The sequence below is a fragment of the Cajanus cajan genome, chromosome 10, assembly GCF_000230855.2.
Source record: "Cajanus cajan strain Asha chromosome 10, NIPB_CcT2T_4, whole genome shotgun sequence".
Lineage (NCBI taxonomy): Eukaryota > Viridiplantae > Streptophyta > Magnoliopsida > Fabales > Fabaceae > Cajanus > Cajanus cajan.
Genome location: NC_138526.1, coordinates 48,936,002 through 48,959,987, shown reverse-complemented (window position 1 = coordinate 48,959,987; position 23,986 = coordinate 48,936,002). Strand labels below are relative to the sequence as shown.

General features: G+C 29.0%; 2 protein-coding genes across 7 annotated transcripts; one reads left to right on the top strand and one right to left on the bottom strand.

Annotated features, from left to right (window-relative positions):
* Positions 1-913: 913 nt before the first annotated feature.
* Positions 914-7,344, top strand: LOC109805660 (E3 ubiquitin-protein ligase BIG BROTHER). Its single transcript, XM_083064906.1, has 8 exons — positions 914-933; positions 2,420-2,582; positions 3,780-4,011; positions 4,152-4,189; positions 4,327-4,371; positions 5,437-5,567; positions 6,685-6,793; positions 7,086-7,344. Exons 1-8 carry the CDS (start codon positions 914-916, stop codon positions 7,161-7,163), a joined length of 816 nt encoding a protein of 271 aa, XP_082921032.1. The 3' UTR covers positions 7,164-7,344.
* Positions 6,298-22,494, bottom strand: LOC109805563 (uncharacterized). Of its 6 annotated transcripts, none has more exons than XR_014430000.1 (7): positions 22,409-22,494; positions 22,179-22,287; positions 19,005-21,208; positions 17,425-17,473; positions 17,268-17,330; positions 15,612-15,860; positions 6,298-7,164 (listed from the first exon to the last, which is right to left on the bottom strand). XR_014430000.1 is itself a non-coding variant. In XM_083065067.1 (3 exons), the coding sequence occupies exon 3, from the start codon at positions 21,122-21,124 to the stop codon at positions 19,229-19,231; it is 1,896 nt and encodes a 631-aa protein (XP_082921193.1). In that variant the 5' UTR covers positions 21,125-21,208; positions 22,179-22,287; positions 22,409-22,494; the 3' UTR covers positions 18,837-19,228. The 6 variants fall into 6 exon arrangements, 1 of the variants encoding a protein (XP_082921193.1); XR_014429999.1 differs by having other exon boundaries at positions 15,621-15,860; XR_014429998.1 differs by lacking the exon at positions 15,612-15,860 and having other exon boundaries at positions 6,298-6,676; positions 7,033-7,164.
* Between the last annotated feature and the right edge of the window lie 1,492 nt (positions 22,495-23,986).

Here is a 23,986-nt window from a genome sequence, read left to right as displayed (position 1 = left end):
TTTCTCACAAGTTTTATGGGTGAAACTTGAAAATCTCTTCCTCATAAGTTTTCTAGCAAAACTTGAAAACCATCATTCACAAGTTTTCTGGCAAAACTTGGAAACCCTTCTTCATATGACCTCCTTTCTCATTTAAGGTGGTGACCCCGCTACAGGTCGGGTGATTCTTCTCATCCCAAGAGTCTCTATTTATTGACCTTACATTACAATCTTATAAGAAGAAACAAATCTCTAAAATAAATACAATATATTTCAATTCTAAACAATATCCTAGAAGAATCAATATCTTTTAAAATCTAAATAATATCTCAAAGATTTGAATTTGAAAATTTGAATTGTTTTCTCAATAATTCCTCCCTCAATTAAAATTTTCAAATTTAACCTTGTTGCCATGGATGCTTGTCACAATCATTTTCAATCATACTTTTACTATGCAATATTTCTTGTCTCCATTTCTTGGGTATTGGAATCGTTGTATGTCAATATTCAATACTCAAGTGACAGGTCACCATCACCAGACTCCACGAATCATGAGCTCTGATACCACTGTTGGGAACAAAAAAAACTTCTTTTCTTTTACGCACAATAATGATGATGAGAAACATATTAAAATAATACCATAAAAGAAATAAGAAAAGATTACACAAATTTATTTAACGTGGTTCAGCTCCTCATGCTTACGTCCACAAGGATATTTATTATTTATTTCAAAATGTGTTACATATATCTTGAAAATCTTCTCTTCAAGTTTTGTGGGTTAAAATTGAAAACCTCTTCCTCATAAGTTTTATGGGAAAACTTGGAAACTTCTTTCTCACAAGTTTTTTGGCGATACTTGAAAACCATCATTCACAAGTTTTCTGACGAAATTTAAAAACCTTAATTCATATGACCTCCTCTCTCATTTAAGGCGATGACCCCACTACAAGTCAGGTGATTCTTCTCATCTCAAAAGTATTTATTTATTAAACTTACATTATAATCTTAAAAAAAGAAATAAATATCTAAAATAAATATAATATATTTCAATTCTAAATGATATCCTAAAAGAATTAATTTCTCAACAATAATGCTACTTAATTATTGAACATAATAATGTCGACAGAGAAAAGATAATAAAGAATGAGTGAAGTGGTAAACTTGAAGAATATACGCTACCAAAGAAAAAAAAAACTAAAAGAATATAAGTTTAGCAAAAGTATCAGGTATTTATATTTATGGTGAAGGAATTTTGATAAGGAAAATGCTAACCAGCAAAAGAAGATAGTGTTTGCTTTAGGAGGATTATAGTTTTAAACTCTGAAATGATGTATTTTCATGTCTGTCTATAGGTCGTTGTTGTTTTATTTCATTTTAAAAAAGAAAAAATCCACTTGTCACTTGATACGAAAGTTAAAGAATACACCAAATGTACCTGCATGATTCCCAACTTGAATCAGTTTCGTTTTTGGCGAGTCTCTTGGCTCTCTTCAACAAAATTTATCATTTATATATCTGAAAGGATTCACTTTCTAAACACGCGAAAATAGCCCCTTAAATTCAATTTTGCTGGAAAAAAAAAAACTGTACCTTCATTTTTATTTTTTATATCTTCTAACCATATTTATAGTGACTTATTTTTATAACTTGTTATAGTTATCAGGCTTTCCTAATTCTTATAATTAAGATAATGATTTTTTAATCATTATAGTTAAGCACGTATATTAACTTATTCTAACTTAGTCTGTAATATCGAGTTCATGTACCAGACATGCGACTTCTTTTGGAGGAAGAGTGTCTTGTATTCTTTGATGGCCACAGAACCCAATTCAATGTCCGTCTTAGAAATAAATAAGCAACAGCACACAGTAAGTGTTTACTGTGTTTAGCTAAGTTAACATATTAGAAATAAGGTTTAATACATAATTGGCTATCTGAATCAAATTTTTTTTAATTAGGTTTCTAAACTAACAAAATTTGTAATTAGATTCTTCATCTTTTTATATTTTTGTAATTTACTTTCTCTGAAATTAAAAATTTGTTTATAATTCATAAAATTTCACACGTATTTGAATGACCATACTAAATTATTATTCTGTATCATTATTCATATATCAAATTTATAAAGCATATAATGTTAAAAAAAAATTAACAACAAAGGTTAAAATGATTAAAAAGATAAATATAAAAAATTAAAAATATTTATTTTTAAAATATAGAGACTAAAAAATAAAAGTAGAGTAAATGAATTGAAAAAGTATTTTAGCCATTAAAAAAAAAGGAAAAAAAAGGTGTAACGGTTAGAGAAGAGGTGCGATGCAGGTGATCATGATCTATGCAAGAAGTGCGTAAAGGTGGAGAAAGCAGAGTGAAGAGAGGCAGTTAGAAAGTGATTGATTGATTCAGTTTCATGTTTGTCTCGGCACCAAAATCGATCAAGGTCCGTTTCTTCGTATTCCTTCCATCCAATCTTGTTCTATTTATCTCCTCCCAATCCTCTCATTCTTTATCTTCACCCATCACAACTCTTTCTTCTGTTGATCCCTTATGCTACTACAATCAATGTAACTGATGCGATTCTCTGCTTCCCTTCAACTAACCAGGTACACGTCATTCAATTCTCGTTTCTTCGCCGGAGATCGAATATTTCACTTTTTCTTTTACGCGATTTTTTTCCCACTTCATTCAGTTCACCATGAAAATGCTTCATGCAATTGCAAGCTTTGTTCCTCCGTTTTAGAATGCAATGAATGCAGAAAATATTCGTTGGTTTATATACCATTACCAATAATAATAATCATGTACTGAATCAGTTAAAAACACACGCCGAGTCTGGGAGAGGGAGGAACTTTATTTGATTTCCGCATAATACATCCTTAGGGAGGGACGAAGAGTTTCAAGTGGAACTAAGTTTCAAACTGAAAATTAGTCTTATACTCATTCCATTGGAGTAAAGCTTGTAGAGATACATTGGGGTTCCATTAGAAAGCGAAATACTTTAAATACTAAAAAATCTATAACAATAACGTGTCTGTAAGCAATGATTATCATTGTTTATTAACAAGGTAAATTATGATTATATCTTATTAACCTTTATTGTCGAGATCATCAATCACATGGATTGTGATTTGTTTCCATAATTTGCTGTGATAATTGGCTTTCCTAAATATTGCAATTAGGACAATGATTTGGGCTTTCGTAATTGCAACTAGAAAAGCCTAATCATTTCTTGCGTCCAAACATCCAGGTTAACAATAGTTAGGAACAAAGCCTGATCATTTCTTGCATTGTTGAATCTATGAATTCACTCTGCAGATTCACTATTTTCTGAGAATTCACTCTGCAGATTACTTGTCTGGCAGATAGAATTCACGATGAGTTGGAATCCACACATGGAGGTCGATAAGTCGATTACAATAACATCAGCAGTCCCTATAGTACAGCAGGAAGATTTATTAAATATGTTGAAGGTTTAACACACGAACATGTTAACGTCATTTTTTCTGGCGCCTCACGTGCTGAGCTACCTTGAGGGATCTTATTTAGGTTCTGTTTGAGATATTGATAGAAAACTTTGTACCCTTTTTATTGTTTCCTCTATATAGGTCTATTGGGATGAGGCTGCTTAGTTTGATATACACTAGACAGAGAAGAACTTCTCGAATCATAATTATCAAATATACAATAAATGTCTTTTGAAGTGTTTATATGCAAAAAAGCATGATTTTCTTTTCCTATGAGTGGAGCTTAATTGGAAGTTTCAAGTAAAATATGTTTCATAAATATATACACATATACAGGAGAGTTCATGCCCTTCAACTACAAGCTTCTACAAATCTGGGCTATCTGAAACAGAGAGTACCTCGTACCATCGGGACAGTCATGGTTATGAGGTGAACCATCATGAACCATTGACGGGTGAGTATAGAAGGCCTTCGGAAAACTCACCAACAATCAATGAAGAAATGGCCACAGTACGTATAGAAAGAGAAGAAGAAGTAAACAATGCCACACGAGACAGTTCTATTGAATGTATGTTATCGAGTTTCATCAGAGGATAGTTTTCCTCAAATATATTATCCATCCAAATCCCCTTTTGCAGATCTGTAATTCGGTACCTATATATAAATTGTATGCTCAAAATATAAGCAATTCTGTCTCTTTTCTTTCAGGTCCACGAAGACATCATCATAATTCCAATAATTATCAGGTATTTCATTAAATTCATGGTGCAATAAATAATTAAACGGCAATTCATTCAACATCGAAGTCGTACCTTTGCCTTTAGCACAATCACCGATTAATTAAGATGAGCTAACCCATTTATTTTAAAAAAAAAACTTTCAGGTCCTTTGGGAAGACAATATTGATCCTGACAACATGACCTATGAGGTTGGACTGAGAGCCTTCCTTTTGTAGCCCACATATTTCTTTCCTAACGTGCAACTATCTTATGTTTGATTTTTGAAAAGTATACAGTCAATTTTCAAGATGTATATAATTGTAAGTCTTACAACTGTTTGATTATGAGAAATACCGTCAACTTTTTCCTTTGGTGTCTGTCTTCTGCATTGCTCCAGCACAAGCCTTTCTTCTTCCTTTCTTCCCGCACAATCCATTATGTTATATCCATTACTATTGCATCAATTCTAAGAAGAAAAAAACGTTAACAAAGAAACATTTTTGTTAAAATGTTGTATAAAGGTAGTTATAATAGATATTTTTTTATAATTTTTTATTATGGTTTTAACAATTGCTTAGATTAGTTGCACAGTTGATAGTTGTGGGATTCATTAGGCAATTAGACCTCTTGTCACCCATTACAGTTACAAGAAAGGAAGCCGCTGTAAAATCTTTATACCTTTTTATAAATTATAAACAAGCAAAGAAGCATGATATCGACAACACTTAACTTCCGCTATAAAAATAAAGTTTTGGAAGTTATTAAGGGTTCAAAACCAATGGATGAGTGTCTGAGACACTTGCCATTGTAACAGAAAACTAAAGGGCCGACCATCAAAGTTGAATTATCATAATATACGGGTTGATGGGATTCCAAGTTGTCTGATATGTGCGGGTGTTTCTGCATTCTGATCATTTACGAACACTTCATAGTCTTGAAGTCTTCAAATTCCTTCCTGTCCTCATTCATTATAGTTCATTCAGTGGTTGGGAATTTGTAAGTACTTTTTCTTATTGATATCTTTTTCATATTAGTTATTGTAGAAATAGTTGGATAGTGTTTTTTTTTTTTTTGTTAAATTCGTTGCTACTTGCTAATGTTTGGGCCACCTAGTGGAAAAAGGCTTGGTTGTTGTTACCAATGATGCGATCTAAATTCCCTGTTATGCGAACCATCTCGATGAATAGCAATAGATAAAAGTTGGAAGTATAGACTTCTTTGACTTGGTTTTATTCCTTTATCTTTTCCCCACATTGATATCATTTTTTTTGTAGGAACTACTTGAATTAGGTGAGTCAGTTGGAACTCAGAGCCGCGGTCTCTCCCAAGAACAGATCTCATTGCTTCCAGTTAAGAAGTACAAGTGTGGCTGGTTCTTCTTCAGGAAGAAGTCACGGGACGAGAGGTAATATTTCTGTTTCTAGACTTTGTTTTAGTTTTTTCAAATGCAATTGTTTCATTTCTATTGCATTCAAAATCGTTTGCTGCTGCTTTTCAAGTTCTTTATTAGCTCTATTTATTTATTTAGAACCAAATATATAATAAGGGATAAGAAATTCCTGTATGCAAGTTTTTCATTGGGCTAATTTTAATCAGAATTATGTCTTCTTGGCTCTGTTGAACTTCTACGTTGTCTAGCCTAGGCTAATTTCTACATAACATAAATCAGTTTTATAAATTTTTATGTTGGAATACAAAGTCCCACATTATTGAATCATGAGAAAAAATTAAAGTTTATAAAAACACACATAATCTCCATTCTTATGAGGCCTTTTAGGAGATGATCAAAAGCAAAACCATAAAAGTTTAAGCCTAAAGTCTATGTTAAGATACAAATAAAGTCTCACATCACTAGATCATGAGAATAAATTAAAGTTTATAAAAAACATAATCTCTAATTGGTATAAAATTTTTTGAGAGATGACCAAAAACAAAATAATGAGAATTTAGGCCAAAAGTGGACAATATCATATTAATATGAAGATGTGTGTGTGAATCTCAAGTGCCCAACAGTGATATCAAAACCAATAGTCAACTAGGTGACTGACTCAAAGTTTCGAACAAGTATTTGACCGACTCAAAGTGATAACAATTTTTCAATTTATAAAAAATAATTAATAAAGCTCAATTCCGTATCATGTGAAAATTATTTAATCTAGGACCTTGTTAATCCCGGAACATGTAACAGTTTCTTACATAGAGAAATGGATTCTTGTGAATTTATAAATGATATGGCAATGAATGAATATATTAACGGGTCATTCATGATCCTAAAATCTGAAGCTGTCTGTCTGAATGTGGCGGTATGGCTTCCCTTGGCCATGACAGGGTTTAATAATCCCAAAATTACGTGCATGTGGAGATTATACTACAATCTACAAATACTATGACGTACAGCCAGTTGCATGCTTAGAGTTGCAACTAGAGGCGCCTTGTCTCTCTATTGTCTTCTTGGTAGAAGAGCAAGTATTTGGATTTTGTCTCCTCCGTAATGTGTTATTCTGACTCTTCTTCCTGTTTAGATGCGTAATTTGCCAGATGGAATATAAAAGAGGGGAGAAGAGGATTACTTTACCATGTAAACATGTCTATCATGCTAGCTGTGGGAACAAATGGCTTAGCATCAACAAGGCAAGTTATTTAGGAATCAGATCCTCTGAATGCATACATAATACACTTTCTGAAGTTTAGAATTTGTTAAAGCATTGATGAAATAAAAGTACAAGTGTTGCAAATTTTATAACTACAAGCATAATGACAAATCATGAATGTATGAGACCTAATTTAATTTTCTCACTAGCATATTTTTTAGGATCCAAATCAGTTTAGTTGATTCCTATTAATTTATGATGAATTCATCAAATACTTACAGTGCTTGCTGAAATACTTGTCTTATTTTTTCTTTGGTGTTGTTTTTCTTCAGGCTTGCCCGATGTGTTACACGGAGGTGTTAGCCGACGAGTCAAAACACAAATCATCATCTTCGAGTGAAGAGAAGTAACCTGCATTGCATATGATTCAGTTTTTCCTTGAGTTTAGCTATCTCTTTATAATTCATTTTGTTTCGATTTTTCTAGTTAGACGACGGTGAAGTTGGTTTTGACTATGAAATGGAAGCCGTCGCCAGGGTTGTACGCAAATTTTAAAAGAACAATCCAAAACGCATAATGCTTTATTTGCTACATCCTTTTTCTATTTTTTTGGTATGTTAAGAATATAATTTTTTATATTAAAAATAGCTTTTTTTTCATTTAATACTTTCATAATAATCTATTAATTAATTATATAAAAAAAGAAGTTCTATAACAACTCCTTTCTCTCTAAAAGTTTCAACTCCCATCTCTCCAAAACTCACTAAAACTTTTTTTTTATACTATTTGCGAGGAGATTTAGTTAACTTTTTTTATTAATAATAAATTAATTTAAAGCTGTTAATGTTTTGAAGAAGTTCCTCCCTCTTTCTCCTCTCCTTAAATGACAATTCAGTCAATTTTTATTAGCTCAAACTAAAGGTTTAAAAGACATTTCGAAATAATTATAGATAATAGCTAATTAAAAGATAAAATTAATTACTTCTTATTATTATGTATGTTGTTAACGTTAGATTAGTTCTTCCCCTTCAACTTCTCCAAAAGTGACAATTTATTCAATTTTTATTGGCATAGAATAAAAGTTTAAAAGGCACTTCATAATAATTATACATCTTGTTATTAAAAGTTGTTAACGTTTGAGCAATTCCTCCCCCTACCCTCCCCCAAATTGTGACAATTTAGTCCATTTTTATTTCTTCAAAATAAGGATTTAAAAGATATTTCATAATAATAACACATAATGACTAATTAAAAGACAAAATTAACTACATCTTATCTATAACAATATATAAAGAAAATATCTTTTTTTTCATCCACTTTTTCAAAAACAATTATACTCCTATATTTATATTCTACTTTTTATTTCACCAATATATCTAAGGATAAAATAGAAAAAAAAATACATATACAAAACAGTAACTACTTTTTAAAAATTAGTAACTATCAACTTATTTAATTTTTTTTTCACGAGTCCTTTTTTCATTATTAGTATTAGATAAAGTTGTTAACATTGGAGCACCAACTCCTCTACCCTCCGCCAAAAGATAATTTAGTCAATTTTTAGTAGTTCAAAATAAGGATTTAAAAAACATTTCATAATAATTATACGAAATGGTCAATTAAAAGAAAATTAATTACATTTAATGGTTGATTGATACTCCCTTTGATCGTATAGATTTTTGAAAGTATTAAATTATTTTTTCTTTGTTTGTCACGTTAAAAATTGTGAGAATGTGTGAATTTTTCTCTCACTTACTAAATTTTCTCCCATTGATATCTTATTATATAAAGTTGTTTACATTACCTCCTCACTCCCTTCCTCCAAAAAGAGACAATTTAGTAAATTTTTATTAGCTCAAAATAATGGTTTAGAAGACATTTCATTATAATTATATTTAATGGCTAATTAAAAGACAAAATTAATTATATCTTATCTTATTATATAAAATTATTATATAAAATTGTTAACGTTAAAACAATTCCTCCCCTTCCTTCTACCAAAAAGTAACAATTTAGTCAATTTTTATTGACTCAGCATAAGAATTTAAAAGACATTTCATAATAATTATAAATAATGGTCAATTAAAAGACAAAATTAATCTTATTATATGAGATTGTTAACACAATCTCTCCCTCCTCTCCCCCCAAAAGTAAGTGACAATTTAGTAAATTTTTATTGGCTTAAAATAAGAATTTAAAAGACATTTCATAATAGTTATACATAATGGCCAATTAAAAGACAAAATTAATTACATCTTATCTAATTATATGAAGTTGTTAATCATATAAAGTTGTTAACAATGAAACAGTTCCTTTCCTCTCCAAAAGTGATAATTTAGTCCATTTTTATTGGCTTAAAATAAGGGTTTAAAAGACAATTCACAATAATTATATATAATGGCCAATTAAAAGACAATTAAATACATCTTATCTAATTATATGCTCTCCTCTTTCAAAAAGTGACAATTTAGTCAATTTTGAGTGGCTCAAAATAAGGGTTTAAAAGATAATTCAAAACAATTATACATAATGGCTAATTAAAAGACAATTAATTACATTTAATGGTTGATTGATACTCTCTCCGATCCTTGTTATAAGAAGTAGTTTAAAAGTATTATTTTTGGTCTTCTTATAAGTTATCTTATGATTTCTAAAAAATATTAAATTATTTTTTCGATGTTTACTTTACCCTTATTAAAGATTATGAGAAATTATGTTATTTTTTTTATTCTTTACTTCTTAAACTCTCTAATTGACATCTCATTATATAAAGCTGTTACAGTTGAAACAATTCCTCCTCCAAAAAGTGACAATTTAGTAAATTTTTATTGACTCAAAGATGATTGCAATGAGGATTGAACCTAGGTCCTCATGCTTCTATATAACTATCCTAACCTCTCCCTACCCAACCACTAAGCTAACCTATTGGTTGCTCAAAATAAAAATTTAAAAGACATTACATAATAATTATACATAATGGCCAATTAAAAGACAAAATTAATTACATCTTATGTATTATATAAAGTTATTAATGTTGGACCAGGTCCTGCCCTCTCCTCTTTTCCGAATGTGACAATTTAATTAATTTTTATTGGCTCAAAATAAAGGTTTAAAAGACATTTCATAATAATTATACATAATGATCAATTAAAAGACAAAATTAATCACATCTTATCTTATTATATAAAGTTGTTAATGTTGAATAGATCCTCCCCTCTCCTCTTCCAAATGTGACAATTTAGTTAATTTTTTTTGGCTCAAAATAAAGGTTTAAAAGTTATTTCATAGCCAATTAAAAGACAAAATTAATCTTATTATATAAAATTTAAAAGACATTTCATAATAATCATACATAATGATCAATTCAAAGACAAAATTAATTACATCTTATCTCGTTAACATTGGATAGTTCCTCCCCTCCCACAGCCCAAAATGTGACAATTTAGTCAATTTTTATTGACTCAAAATAAAAGTTTAAAAGACATTTCATAATAATTATAAATAACGGTCAATTAAAAGACAAAATTAATCATATTATATAAAATTGTTAACGTTACAGCAGTTCCTCTCCCTTCCCTCTCCTAAAAAGTGACAATTTAGTAAACTTTTATTGGTTCAAAATAAGTGTTTGAAAGACATTTCATCATGATTATACATAATGGCCAATTAACAGATAATTTTATCTTATCCTTTTATATAACTTCAGTTTCTCTCCTCCCTCGCCCCCAAAATTAAATTTAGGGAGGTGTATTGGTTTAAGATTTCATAAGATTTAAAAAAAAAAAATTAGTAAAATAGTTCGTTGGTATTCGATCAGGATTTTATGTCACTTAAAAACAATCAAGTGGTATTCAATCTGGATTTTCAAGATTTTTTAAAGAGTCCATTAAAATTCATTGATATTTATTTGAAATTTTTTACAACTTAAAAACAATCTATTGATATTCAAAAATATAGGGATTTTAAAGAATTATTATATTAGAAAGATTTTGAAGGACTTTTTAGTAGTATCTATAAATACCAAATTTATAAAACAATCTCATCCAAACCCATCAAATTTTGGAAGATTGTGAGAAGTGACTTTTCAAGTGCTTCAAGAATTTTCAAGTGAGTTTTTCATTTTTTTTTTCGATGCTCATTAAATTTCCATTTTTTTCTCTTGCTAATAATACTGCACTACTGCTCATATATAATATTGTACCACTGTTCCTGTTCCATTCCCTTTTTTGGTGAAATTTCCATACGTAAATGATAGTGTCATTGACTTGCTCTATTTTTCTCTCTGTTCTCTTTAATTAACTTGCTCTATTAGTTGAAACTGTTCCTCAGTTATATAACATAGAAAACGCGTGAAATTTCAACTTTTAAGTAGTAATTTTTTTTATAACACGCATCAAGAAAAGAGAAAGGTGAAAGCTAAAATAGATATCATGATCTCTATAATCAACTGTAAATCTTCAAGACCTTGTAATCAATTTAGATCTATTAGAACAATATATATATATATATATATATATATATATATATATATATATATATAAGATGAATTTAAGTTAGGGTTTCTGTGAGTAAAATGAGATAAGAATGAATCTTAGTTAGGGAAAGAACCCTCTTAGCATAAAAATTGTGATCTTTTTCCCTCTCTTAAAATTGTTACTATTATCCTTCCCCTTTTATGACTCAACAATTATTTTATTTCTTTTTTACTATGAATTTTATTTTTTTTATTTTTATATTGTAAAATTAGGATTTTTTATATTTAAAAAAAATTAACATAAGACATTCCAGTATCCTAGAATTCAATATTAAAAATATTTCTTCACGAGTGAATAATTGAAAATAATTAAAAAATTAAAAAATTATTTTGTACTTGTAACAAATTTCATATATTATTTTTCATAGTTGATGTTTATAAATTTCTACTTGTCCCACTATTTTTTTAATCATTTATAAATTTATAAATAAAATATTTTAAATCACAAATTATAAGAAATTTGAAATGTTTAGAATAATTTTTAGTATGTGTAGCACCACATAACTTTCTTCGTAAAGAGTATCATTCTAATGAATTTTCAATTAGAGTGGTGGATGAACCTTCATTTTCAACATTACCAGTTAATGAAAATCATAATTTTGAGCCTATTATTAAAACTCAGGAGCAAGAGCGAAAAGATGTTAATGCTTATAGAACTAGTATAACTATGGATATGTGAGTGAATGCTATTTAGAAGGATATGATATTACAGAGATTTATTATTATTATTATTATTATTATTATTTATTAGACATTGTTGTTTTTTTATATTTGTCTCTTTTTAAATTTGAATGTATGAAAAAAAAATCTTGAACTCTTATTCTATGTAAAAAATCTACGAAATTCTGCAAAGTTTACAAAGTCCCGCAGAATCCATTAAAATCTTAACTTAAAAGTCTTGTAGAGTCCATTAAAATCCTGATTGAAAGTCTTATAAAATCTTACAAAATGTTAAAAGTCATGAAAATCTTGCAAAGTCTTTTAAAATCCACTAGACTTTTTTCAACTAAAAAAATTTCTTTAAAATCCTAATTCAATACACCTCCTTAGACAATTTTTATTGGCTTTTAAAAGACAATTCATAATAATTATACATAACGATCAATTAAAAGAAAATTAATTACATTTAATGGTTGATTGATACTTATTTGATCCTTATTATAAGATAATTTTTAAAAAATTCTAGATCATTTTCATAAGACATTTTATAGTTTCTAAAAAGAATTAAAAGTGTGATTTTTTTTTGGACGAGGAATTTTAGAGATTCTAAGAAATTTGAATTTATGATTTCAATTTTTATCATTATCTAAATCTTTTGTTTGGACAAATCAATTCAAAAAATTTAATTTTAAATTCTTAATTTTGATAGAAAAATTTGATTTTTACCATGGATAGAATTGATTTTAAACAAATATATATTAAGATTTTAAGATTTAATTTTATAAAACTAAATATTAGTCAATTTTTAAATATTTAATGATTTTAAATATTCAATAATTAAAAAAAAATATTGATATTTTTTATGTCAACTTTGAAAGAGGAAAGATGGAGATAGAATTTTTTTTTTCAAATTCTTATTTTTTTGGAAGAATTTAAAATTGTAATTTCTGTTTTTTTTTTTCTATCTCCATCTTATTTTTTTGGGAGAATTAAAAAATATTGTACAATTTTAAAAATAATTTCAAATATACAATAATTAGAAAAACTATTGATATTTTTTCAGGCTAACTTTGAAAGAGAGAAGGTGGAGGTAAATTTTTTTTTTTTCACAAATGTTTAGATTTTAATTTTTTTTAAATTCTCTATTCAAACAAAACATTTCATACAAGATATTTGAAATTCTTCAAAAGAATTAATTTAATTTTTCTATCTAGACACACTGTATTTTTTTTGTTTTGTTTCTATTGTTAAAAATTTTGAGAATGTATATTTTTCTTTCTTACTTTTTAAAATATCTTCAATTAACATCTTATTATATAGTTGTTAACATGAGTTCTCCCCCAAAAAATGACACTTTTGTAAATTTTTATTGACTCAAATATGGGTTTAAGAGACATTTCATAACAATTATATATAATACCCAATTAAAAGATAAAATTAATTACATGTTTTCTTATTTTAGTGGATATATTGGATTCAAATTTCACAAGACAATTTTAGCACAAAATAGTCTGGAGTAGGAACTTAATGAATTTTAAGATTTTTTTAAAATTTTTTGTAAAATGTAATAAGTTTTAAGATTTTTTTAAAATAAATTTTTAATCAAAAATTTGTAATATAAATGTTAGTAGATTTACATCTTAAAATTTTGTAAGACTAAAAGGATTTTATGAGACTTCAAAGAACAATATGATTTTTTCTAAAAATAATACAATTAATAAAATAAAATAAAATACATGATAAGGTTTGAATAAGATCAATAATCTTTTTCAACCTTTTAATAAATAATTGATTATTGTTTCATGTTTTCTTAAGTAACATTTTTCTATATATAATTTTTTATACATTTATATTTTTTCATTCATGATATTGAATTTGAATATATTCAAATTTACGATATTAATTAACAAGTAGAATTGTCAAAATATATTTTTAATATTTATTTAAAAATTTGACATTTCAATATTAAATTTTATTAAAAACAAACATTTGTTAAACGTACATTAATAATTTAAAATTTTAGCAATAGCTAATATTTAATAATTCAAAAATAATTTTAAATATTTAATCATTAAAAAAAATATTAATAAACTATACATCATGACAAATAAAAATGAATAAAAAATATTGATAGTTAAAAAAAAATAGGAGAAAAAATAGAGATAAGAAGAAGAAATAAATGATAGAGATGAATAGAAAGAGAAAGAATATGAAATAGAGAGGTAAAGAGAAAATAGATAAAAGACAAGCTAAGATATGAAAGAAAATAGAAGAGAGAAAGCAAGAAAGGAGAAGGAGAGAGAAGCAAGGCAAGAAAAAAAGAGAAATAGAACAAAATAATAAATTATGCAAAATCTCAAAAGTTTTTGTGAGATTATTAGATGAGTGAGTTAAATGTAAATTCTACTAAAATTTCTTACAAAATTCATTCTTTAAAATAGTCTGATGAAATCTCTTTGTTTTTTAATATTAATAGATTTTTTTAAGTGATTTTTTTAATAGAATACTATCAGATTTTGATGTACTCCTAAAAAATCTTAATTGTCTTAATTTAATATCACCCGACTCTAATGTACTTTTTAAAAAATCTTGATTATCTTAATTGAATAATACATGACTTTTTTATGTTAAAAAAGGCCTACATACATTTTTAGTTCTCAAATTTACGGTAAATTTATTTTTGATCCTTCAAATTTAAAATTATTATTTTTAGTCTTGTAATTTTTAAAAATTATTATTTTAGTCTCTCAGATTACTAATAACATATTTAAAAGTGACAAATTAAAACAATTATACATCATCAACTGGGTTTAATGTGATATTTTTATTAACAAATATATCATTAGATATATTTTATGCCACAATATTTGACAAATTCTTTGATAAAATTTGAGTATAAGAATCAAAATAAGATTTTTTAAAATTATAAAGACTAAAATAATCAATTTTAAATTTGAAAGCTTAAAAATAAATTTATCTTAAATTTGAAGGACAAAAAAATTTAAATCTTAAAAAAAATTGATTGAATACTTGAAGACTTTTTTATAATAAAAAAATATTTTAAAATTCTTTAAAATCTAATTTAATGTACTCCTTATAATATAAACTGTTAACGTTGGACTAGTTCCTCCTCCTCTCTTCCCACCAAAAGTGGCAATTTAGTCAATTTTTATTGGCTCGAAATAAGGGTTTAAAAGGTATTTCATAATAATTATACATAATAACTATTTTTTTAAAAAAATTAATTACATCTTATTACATAAAGTTGTTAACGTTGAACCAGTTCTTCCCCTCCCCTCCATAATCACAATGAACGAAATTGAGAAAAAATATTAAATTCTCTATACTTATTTGATTAAATGAAAAGGAAAATAAACTCGTGATTTTAAAATACAAGTTTACTGCTACAAAAAAGGAATTACTTTGATTTAAAAAAGTATGAATTGAAAGGAATTTTGAATACTCGAATATGTTGACATTCTCACTCGTTTTTTTTTTTTTTTTTTAAATGAAAAATATTAAAAATATACTCTTTTAAATATAATTCTTTTAATAGTTAAAATTTATTGAAAATCATTAAAATTATCATAAGAGGATTATTAAATAATATGTGAAACTCATAAATTTGGTAACCTTTGATATGAGAAAAATTGATGGTTCTTACATCACTTACCTGCTGCCATGAAGTTTGTTGGCTTTAATTATTTGAACAACTGTTTGGGGGATCTTTTTTTTTTTTTTTTTTTTTTTTTTTTTTTTTTTTTTTCATTTCAAGTCGTTGACCTTTTAGGATGACACCTCGATCTTCTATCCTTTTATGGAATGTAAACAAATTTATCAATAAGTTGTGAGAACGTGTTAGACGAAAGAGCCTTTAACCTTCCTCCTCCAACATCTTGATTCTTGCATTCATCTATAAGATGCAATATTTTTTTAATCAAATTATAGTTTTGTTTTTATAGCAATGCTCGAACTTTTATGTTAAATTTTTATTGTGGATATTATCAAGATAAAACTTTGATTTTACCTGAAGAATATTATAAATAATATTTAAATAATTAAATTTACCAACATAGTGATAAAATATTTGAGTAGTGTAAAATCTTAGAATTAAATCTTATTACTGTCATTGTAATTTATATGGATAAAAATATTAAACTTATCATTACAAAAAAAATAAAAAAAAAGTATTACACTTATATTTTATTCTTAATTATAACATCTGATATCAAGCAATTAAATTATAAAAAAATTCATTATAAAAGAAAGAACTTATTACATTAAAAATATCAAAATATAATAACTGCTTTTTCTTCTAATAAAAATAGTTGATTTTTAATTATTTAAATCAGTCTTAAGTGTTAAAAAGTTAATAAAACCAACTTTTAATGTGCATAAAAGTTAAAAGCATTGTAACTTTGACACATTGTTTGTTCTATTTATTTTTATTTTTTTGTCAAGAGGGTTCAACTTCTCATTTAAATTTTAGCATTTCTTGTTATTATTATATATATATTTTTTTTATAAATCAATCTCTTAATTTCCATCAATTTTAACTCTATCTTAAATGTATTTATGCATTACATTAGTTTATATAAGAATCATACATTTTTAATCCAGAATTATAATAACAATAATACGTTTAAACTTAAAATCGTATACATACTACTTCAATTTTTCACCATCATATAAAAATTATATTCTTTGTATTTCTTCATGAAAACTTATTAAAAAAATAAAAATAAAATAATACTATGAAATTAAGAGCATCAATCAATTTAATTACAAAAATAAAAATATAACTGTGTAGTTCTTGACATTTTTTTTAAAACAATGCATTTTCAATCCCTGAAATTACAAAAATAAAATAACTGACCAAGGTAGTTTTAGGAATTAAATTGACCAATATTTGTTATTTCCTAATAAAATATTTGCAACATATTTAATAGGGGGGAATACAAAAAAATATGAGTGAAATTTTACGTGTGTACGATGAACAAATCTACATCTTATGTAGTATAAAGATTTGAATTAAAAATGATTTAAATAAAATTAATTTACTATTCGTATAAAATTGAATACATGAAACTTATTACTCTCTAAAGAAAATATAGAAGTTGATAAACTCCATATAAGTGTAACAGTTTATAGATTATATGATACTACTATTAAAATTAATTAAGATAATATTAACTTAACCATCTACCTAAAATAAAATGGTTAAAATTAGTTCTTATATCTTAGGGATGCATTTTAGAGATATTATTATTACTGTTATCTATTATCATGATACTTAAGATACATTAAGATTGAGGAGAACCTGTGGTGAGGGAAGATTATTGATGGCTTCCCACTAAATTCCGAATAGTATTTCTTTCCCACACTGCCAAGCAAATATAATTTTGAAGTCAAAGTTGCATCTGAATGTGCCTCCCCACTAAACAATTATATATGACAGTAACTTATACATAACTCACCTGCAATATGATGCAATTCTCTTTTAGCCAATGAGATAGCGGAGATTACCTGTATCAATACCATGTCAAACCAATAGACGTTCTATCCGCAAAACTTGCACTGTTACGAAGCTTGTGTTGTGTGTGTATGATAATGCGTTGAAAGTCATTAAAAAGACTATTTTGATGAGGGAATTTAAAATAGAAATACTAAATGACAGGGTATATGTCGTGACTCGTGAGTAATATTATAATCAAGGGAATAATTAACAGGGTCAAGAAGAAAATAACATAGATTAAAACTTTAATTATGATACATAATTGTAGAAGGAACTCTTCCCTGGTTGTGCATCAAATTTTCTTATCATATAAATGTTAACCAACACATTATTACATCAAGTTAAAATCTGTTAAAAATCAGTTGTATCAGTCTTGCCCTTTATTTAATAAACCTCACTCATAATTTTTAATACATCTAATTTCAAAACTAGGTATTATTTCTGATATAGGCATTCTTCTGCATTTCTCATCGGTTCTTTCTAGCATTTTTGGTCAACTTTGATGGAGATGAGAAAAGGGAAACAAGAGGAAATAAAGGAAGGTTTTAAAATTTTGTTCACATAAAGGAAGGTTATAATTATAAACAATAGTATTCCCTGTTCGATTGCAAGGACATAATAAATCAGTAAGAGCATTAAGTGGAGCAAATTGCGTTGATCTCTGCAATTAAATGACTATCAAAATGTAACGGATGGATCATCATATATTTACAAAACATGCCCCTGAAGCTTAAAGTCTAAACAACACGATGATTGCAAAGTAACAACAGCAGCAGCCCCTTCAATATGTCTAAACAAAACATATTTTAAGTGTGTAATGCAATCACTACGTAAAGAAATATTAGTCAACTAAGCACCATGGCACTGGAGTAACAATAATATTACATCAACAGTTGAACTCTTGAAAATTCACATAGGTAACTGATCAAAGGCTCATAAGAACAAACTTGTGCAGATGAGAAAAACATATGTTAATAAGAACAGACAAAAAATGTTAATGTAGCCTGGAAATACTTGCAGCAATTATACGAGTCAAAATAAAATTATTTACGCCACATTATCTTGGTGATAATTTTAAATATGGTCATTGTGATGACTCGAGAATGTAAATTAGCCTATTGATAGGGATGTCTGGTAGGTTTTTGTTTTCACCGACACCTTGACATTTGACTTCAATATGATGTTTGGTAGTACTTTTGAAATGCTCCATTATAATCACCGGTTCTCTAAAAATTAATGGAAATAATCATAGCTGGTTTCTTTAACGTGTTTCTCCAAAATTGGATCCAATTTAACTAGTACTTACATCTAACCATGTCATTACCAACCCCTTTCCTTGACTTTGTTACCAATCCATATCGTAAGAAATATGAATTCACTTAATAGAGGACCACAATTTCATGATATAAAGCTTTGAACAAAAAGGATAACGTGCAGCATGTATAATTTAAATCGTTAGTCCAGACTGTCGAAGCATTTAACAAATAAATATTATCAACCATAACTGAAGGCTAACACTATATAAAGGGTTACGATGCATACATTGCAAAGCAAGCATAGTGCATAGGTCATCTAAACAACGACTGGTGCTGCACACTGACAGAAGATGGGAACTTCAGCGGGGCCGAGGCATTGGCCTCCACTCATCTATGCATTTGCTTTTTGCCTAATTGCTATCAATGTCGCCGGTGATGATGATAAACCTTACTATGCATTCCAGCCAACCGATCACCATCAACCGAAGCATGTCCCACCCCACCACCATCCTAAATTACCTCCAAAGCCTGTAATACACCCACCCCACCATCACAAATCACCTCCATTTCCATATCCATACAAATCTCCACCTCCACCTTATTTCTATAAGTCACCACCACCTCCATATATTTACAAGTCTCCTCCACCACCATCTCCATCTCCACCCCCTCCGTATGTCTACAAGTCTCCTCCACCTCCATCCCCCGCACCACCTCCACCATATGTCTATAAGTCTCCTCCACCTCCATCACCTTCACCACCTCCTCCATATGTTTACAAATCTCCTCCACCACCATCTCCATCTCCACCCCCTCCTTATATCTACAAGTCTCCTCCAACTCCATCCCCCTCACCTCCTCCACCATATGTCTATAAGTCTCCTCCACCTCCCTCACCTTCACCACCTCCTCCATATGTCTACAAATCTCCTCCACCACCATCTCCATCACCACCTCCTCCTTATATTTACAAATCTCCTCCACCACCATCCCCATCACCACCCCCTCCTTATGTTTACAAATCTCCTCCACCACCATCTCCCTCACCTCCTCCTCCTTATGTTTACAAGTCTCCTCCACCTCCATCTCCTTCACCACCTCCTCCATATGTCCACAAATCTCCTCCACCTCCCTCACCTTCACCACCACCTCCATATGTCTACAAATCTCCTCCACCACCATCTCCATCACCACCTCCTTATATTTACAAATCTCCTCCACCACCATCCCCCTCACCTCCTCCACCATATGTCTATAAGTCTCCTCCACCTCCATCACCTTCACCTCCTCCACCGTATGTTTACAAGTCTCCTCCACCTCTATCTCCTTCACCACCTCCTCCATATGTCTACAAATCTCCTCCACCACCATCTCCATCACCACCCCCTCCTTATGTCTATAAGTCGCCTCCACCTCCATCTCCCTCACCTCCTCCACCATATGTTTATAAGTCTCCCCCACCTCCATCTCCTTCACCAACTCCACCATATGTCTACAAATCTCCTCCACCACCATCTCCATCACCACCTCCTCCATACATCCACAAATCTCCTCCACCACCATCTCCATCACCACCTCCTCCTTATGTCTATAAGTCACCTCCACCTCCATCCCCTTCGCCTCCTCCGCCATATGTTTATAAGTCTCCCCCACCTCCATCTCCTTCACCACCTCCTCCATATGTCTACAAATCTCCCCCACCACCATCTCCATCACCACCTCCTCCTTATGTCTACAAGTCTCCTCCACCTCCATCCCCTTCGCCACCTCCTCCATACGTCTACAAATCTCCTCCACCACCATCTCCATCACCACCTCCTCCTTATGTCTACAAGTCGCCTCCACCTCCATCCCCTTCACCTCCTCCGCCATATGTTTATAAGTCTCCCCCACCTCCATCTCCTTCACCACCTCCTCCATATGTCTACAAATCTCCTCCACCACCATCTCCATCACCACCTCCTCCTTATGTCTACAAGTCTCCTCCACCTCCATCCCCTTCGCCACCTCCTCCATACGTCTACAAATCTCCTCCACCACCATCTCCATCACCACCTCCTCCTTATGTCTACAAGTCGCCTCCACCTCCACCTCCATCCCCTTCACCTCCTCCGCCATATGTTTATAAGTCTCCCCCACCTCCATCTCCTTCACCACCTCCTCCATATGTCTACAAATCTCCTCCACCACCATCTCCATCACCACCTCCTCCTTATGTCTACAAGTCTCCTCCACCTCCATCCCCTTCGCCACCTCCTCCATATGTCTACAAATCTCCTCCACCACCATCTCCATCACCACCTCCTCCATACGTCTACAAATCTCCTCCACCACCATCTCCATCACCACCTCCTCCTTATGTCTATAAGTCTCCTCCACCTCCATCTCCTTCACCACCTCCTCCATATGTGTACAAGTCTCCACCCCCACCTCCTCATGGCAGCAAGTTTCCACATCTTTCTCCCTTCCTCTATAGCCCACCACCGCCTCCTGCAAAAGGCTATTAATCTAACTAAACCAACTTAAATTGTTTCAATAAATTTATGCCATGAATTATTGCAGTTTAATATTAAGACTTCGTTAATAATGTAGGGTCTACACTGAAGAGTCTTGTTATGAATACTGTGTCATGTATTACTGCTGATTCAAAAGTTTGTTGTTTCATTAAAGTATTATATTATTGTAATTGGTTCTGAAGTTTCCATTGCTGCATTTCCTTCTTCTTGATACGTTTTTGATGTAATTCGTGCCCTACTCCTTGATATAAAAAAAATTTATTTGATACCATAAAAGGAACCTCGTACAAGCGGAATCTTTGAGAAGGACTGGCTTCTTAAAAGAGAAAATAGTACTAATAAAAAGAGATAAGCTATCTCCCTTGACTTCCATATTTGTTTAAATAATGCACCGGTGATACTCATAAAGAGACACGAGGCCGATACGAGTACACAAATTTTGAGATGTCTCTTTCGCAGCATCTTGGAAGCATTAATTAATTAATTAATAATTACCCAAAAAAGATCAACATGATGAACATCTAAATGAAAGGAAGACTGCCCTTTGAATTTACGACCTACGGAAAATAACTCGACTGAAATTCGTCCTAAGTTATGACATAACTTTCATCATTCACACACTACTTAGATAATAGTCAATGATGCAATTATGTTTTGAGTACAAAATGGGCAAAAGTTTGAATGAGATGAAGCATTTCAAAATGGACTCATTCTTTATTCTTACAAGGGAATGTAAGAATATCCTATTTCAGCGTACACTCTATTTGGAAAGGAAGAAAATGAAGGGTAGGTATTTGGAAGATAATTAAAGCCCCTAATCCCTTCAATAGGGCAATTAATTAATTAAATAATTGATATAAAGATAAAAGCAAAGTGTGATAGATAGTTAAACATTGTGAATTGTCATAGTACAAGTGCCACAAATAGGGGAATTAAAAACTTACGAAGTTTCAGAATCCATCAAATTTAGTGGCTGTGACTTTGGTCGCACTCAGTCACAGAAGTTGCCCTTCGATTCTTCAAAACAATTGTTGGTGCAAATCATGTGTATATCTGAAGGGATACACAGATAATAAATACTTACCAGACTTACTACTTTTGCCACTATCATAATGAATCCAGACGGTTTAAAATTTAAATAAAATTAAAAAAAAAGTGAAGACAGAGAAAATACGAGTTCGGGGAATTGCATTTGCGGAGAAGAGAGAAGAGGAAGCCCCAACTTGCGGTGCTGCGAGCTAGTTTCTTCTATAGAACTTCACTTATTTATATATATATATATATATATATATATATATATATATATATATATATATATAAATGTAGACTTTTTTTTTATTTAAAATATATGGTTTTTTTTTATTTATTTAAATAACCTGGTCCTATTTTCAAAATCCAAAATCGGTTACTAGGTTGGTTTTTTTTTTCTTTCATTTTTTGGGCTTTTTTTTTCAGATTTTGTAAAATAAAAAAATAATTATTCACTTTTTGAAAAAAAATATAAAAATTCCTTTGAGAAATCGGTTACCCAGTAACTTATTTCTCACCTGAGCCTCAAAAATAGGTTATTTGTGTAAATAATCTTGGACCCAGGTTATTTAAATAAATAATTTTTTTTGATATATTTAAAAAAAGTCTATAAATGTAATAATTAATATTCTAATGAGATTAATACTTAGATTAAAATTGTAAATTTTATATAATTAAATGATTAAAAATCTGTTTAAAAAATTATAAAAAAAGTTATTTTAATAATCAATGTATAATTGATTGTAGTGGAAATGAATTTTTATTTGTCTAAATACAATAAAATAATTATCTTTTTCTAAATTATATATTCTTCATGCAACATTAAGGGAGTATTTGACATAGGAAATATTTTTACATTCTTAAAAATCTTTTAATGAAAATTTTAGTTTTTTATAGCAATCATTTTTATTCTGCTTTTCCATAAAAACATTCCTATTGGAGGATGAGAATCTAACTTTCTTGAATTAAGAAGAAAGTTTTATATAGATAAAAAGACTACAATATGTCTTTTAAAACAAAAATATCTTTCTTTTTCTTTTATTTCTCTTTCTTACTTTCTCTTTCTCATATTTCTATTTCTCTTTCTCTTATATTTCATTATTCTTTGACTTTGTTAATTTTAATAATATTATTATATTTTATTTTATTTTTATATTTTACTGATATTTATTAATACTTTTTTATTTGAATGAGATAAAATGATATATTTTATTTTTCTAAATTATAATGTAGTATTTTTTTTCTTTTTTTTTTTGAATTCTGCATTTAAATTATTTTTAAAAAATTTAATAATTTTAATAAGATTTGCGTAGATAAATATATACAATGAATTTATTTTAATAAAATATATTTTTGTAAAAAAATATTTATAAACTTAGGAATATGTTATTATAACCAAACATGAAAATCTTTAATTCTCAAGAATCATGTATGAATATTTCCAAAATCTTTCATTCTAAACAAACATATTTTAGTTATTCTCAATAATCATAATTTCTCGATTTGTAATTCACAAAAATCATGATTCTTAAATATGAAAAAACTTCTCCCCTATCAAATGTTCCTCAAGTGACATGTTAACATTCACATATTTTGTATTTGTCAAATTTTTACAAAATATTGTTTTTTATTCAATAAAAAATACTCTTTATAATGAATAAAAAAAACGTTGATATTTTTAAGAGTCAATATTGTATTTTCAATAGATTAATAAATGGACCAA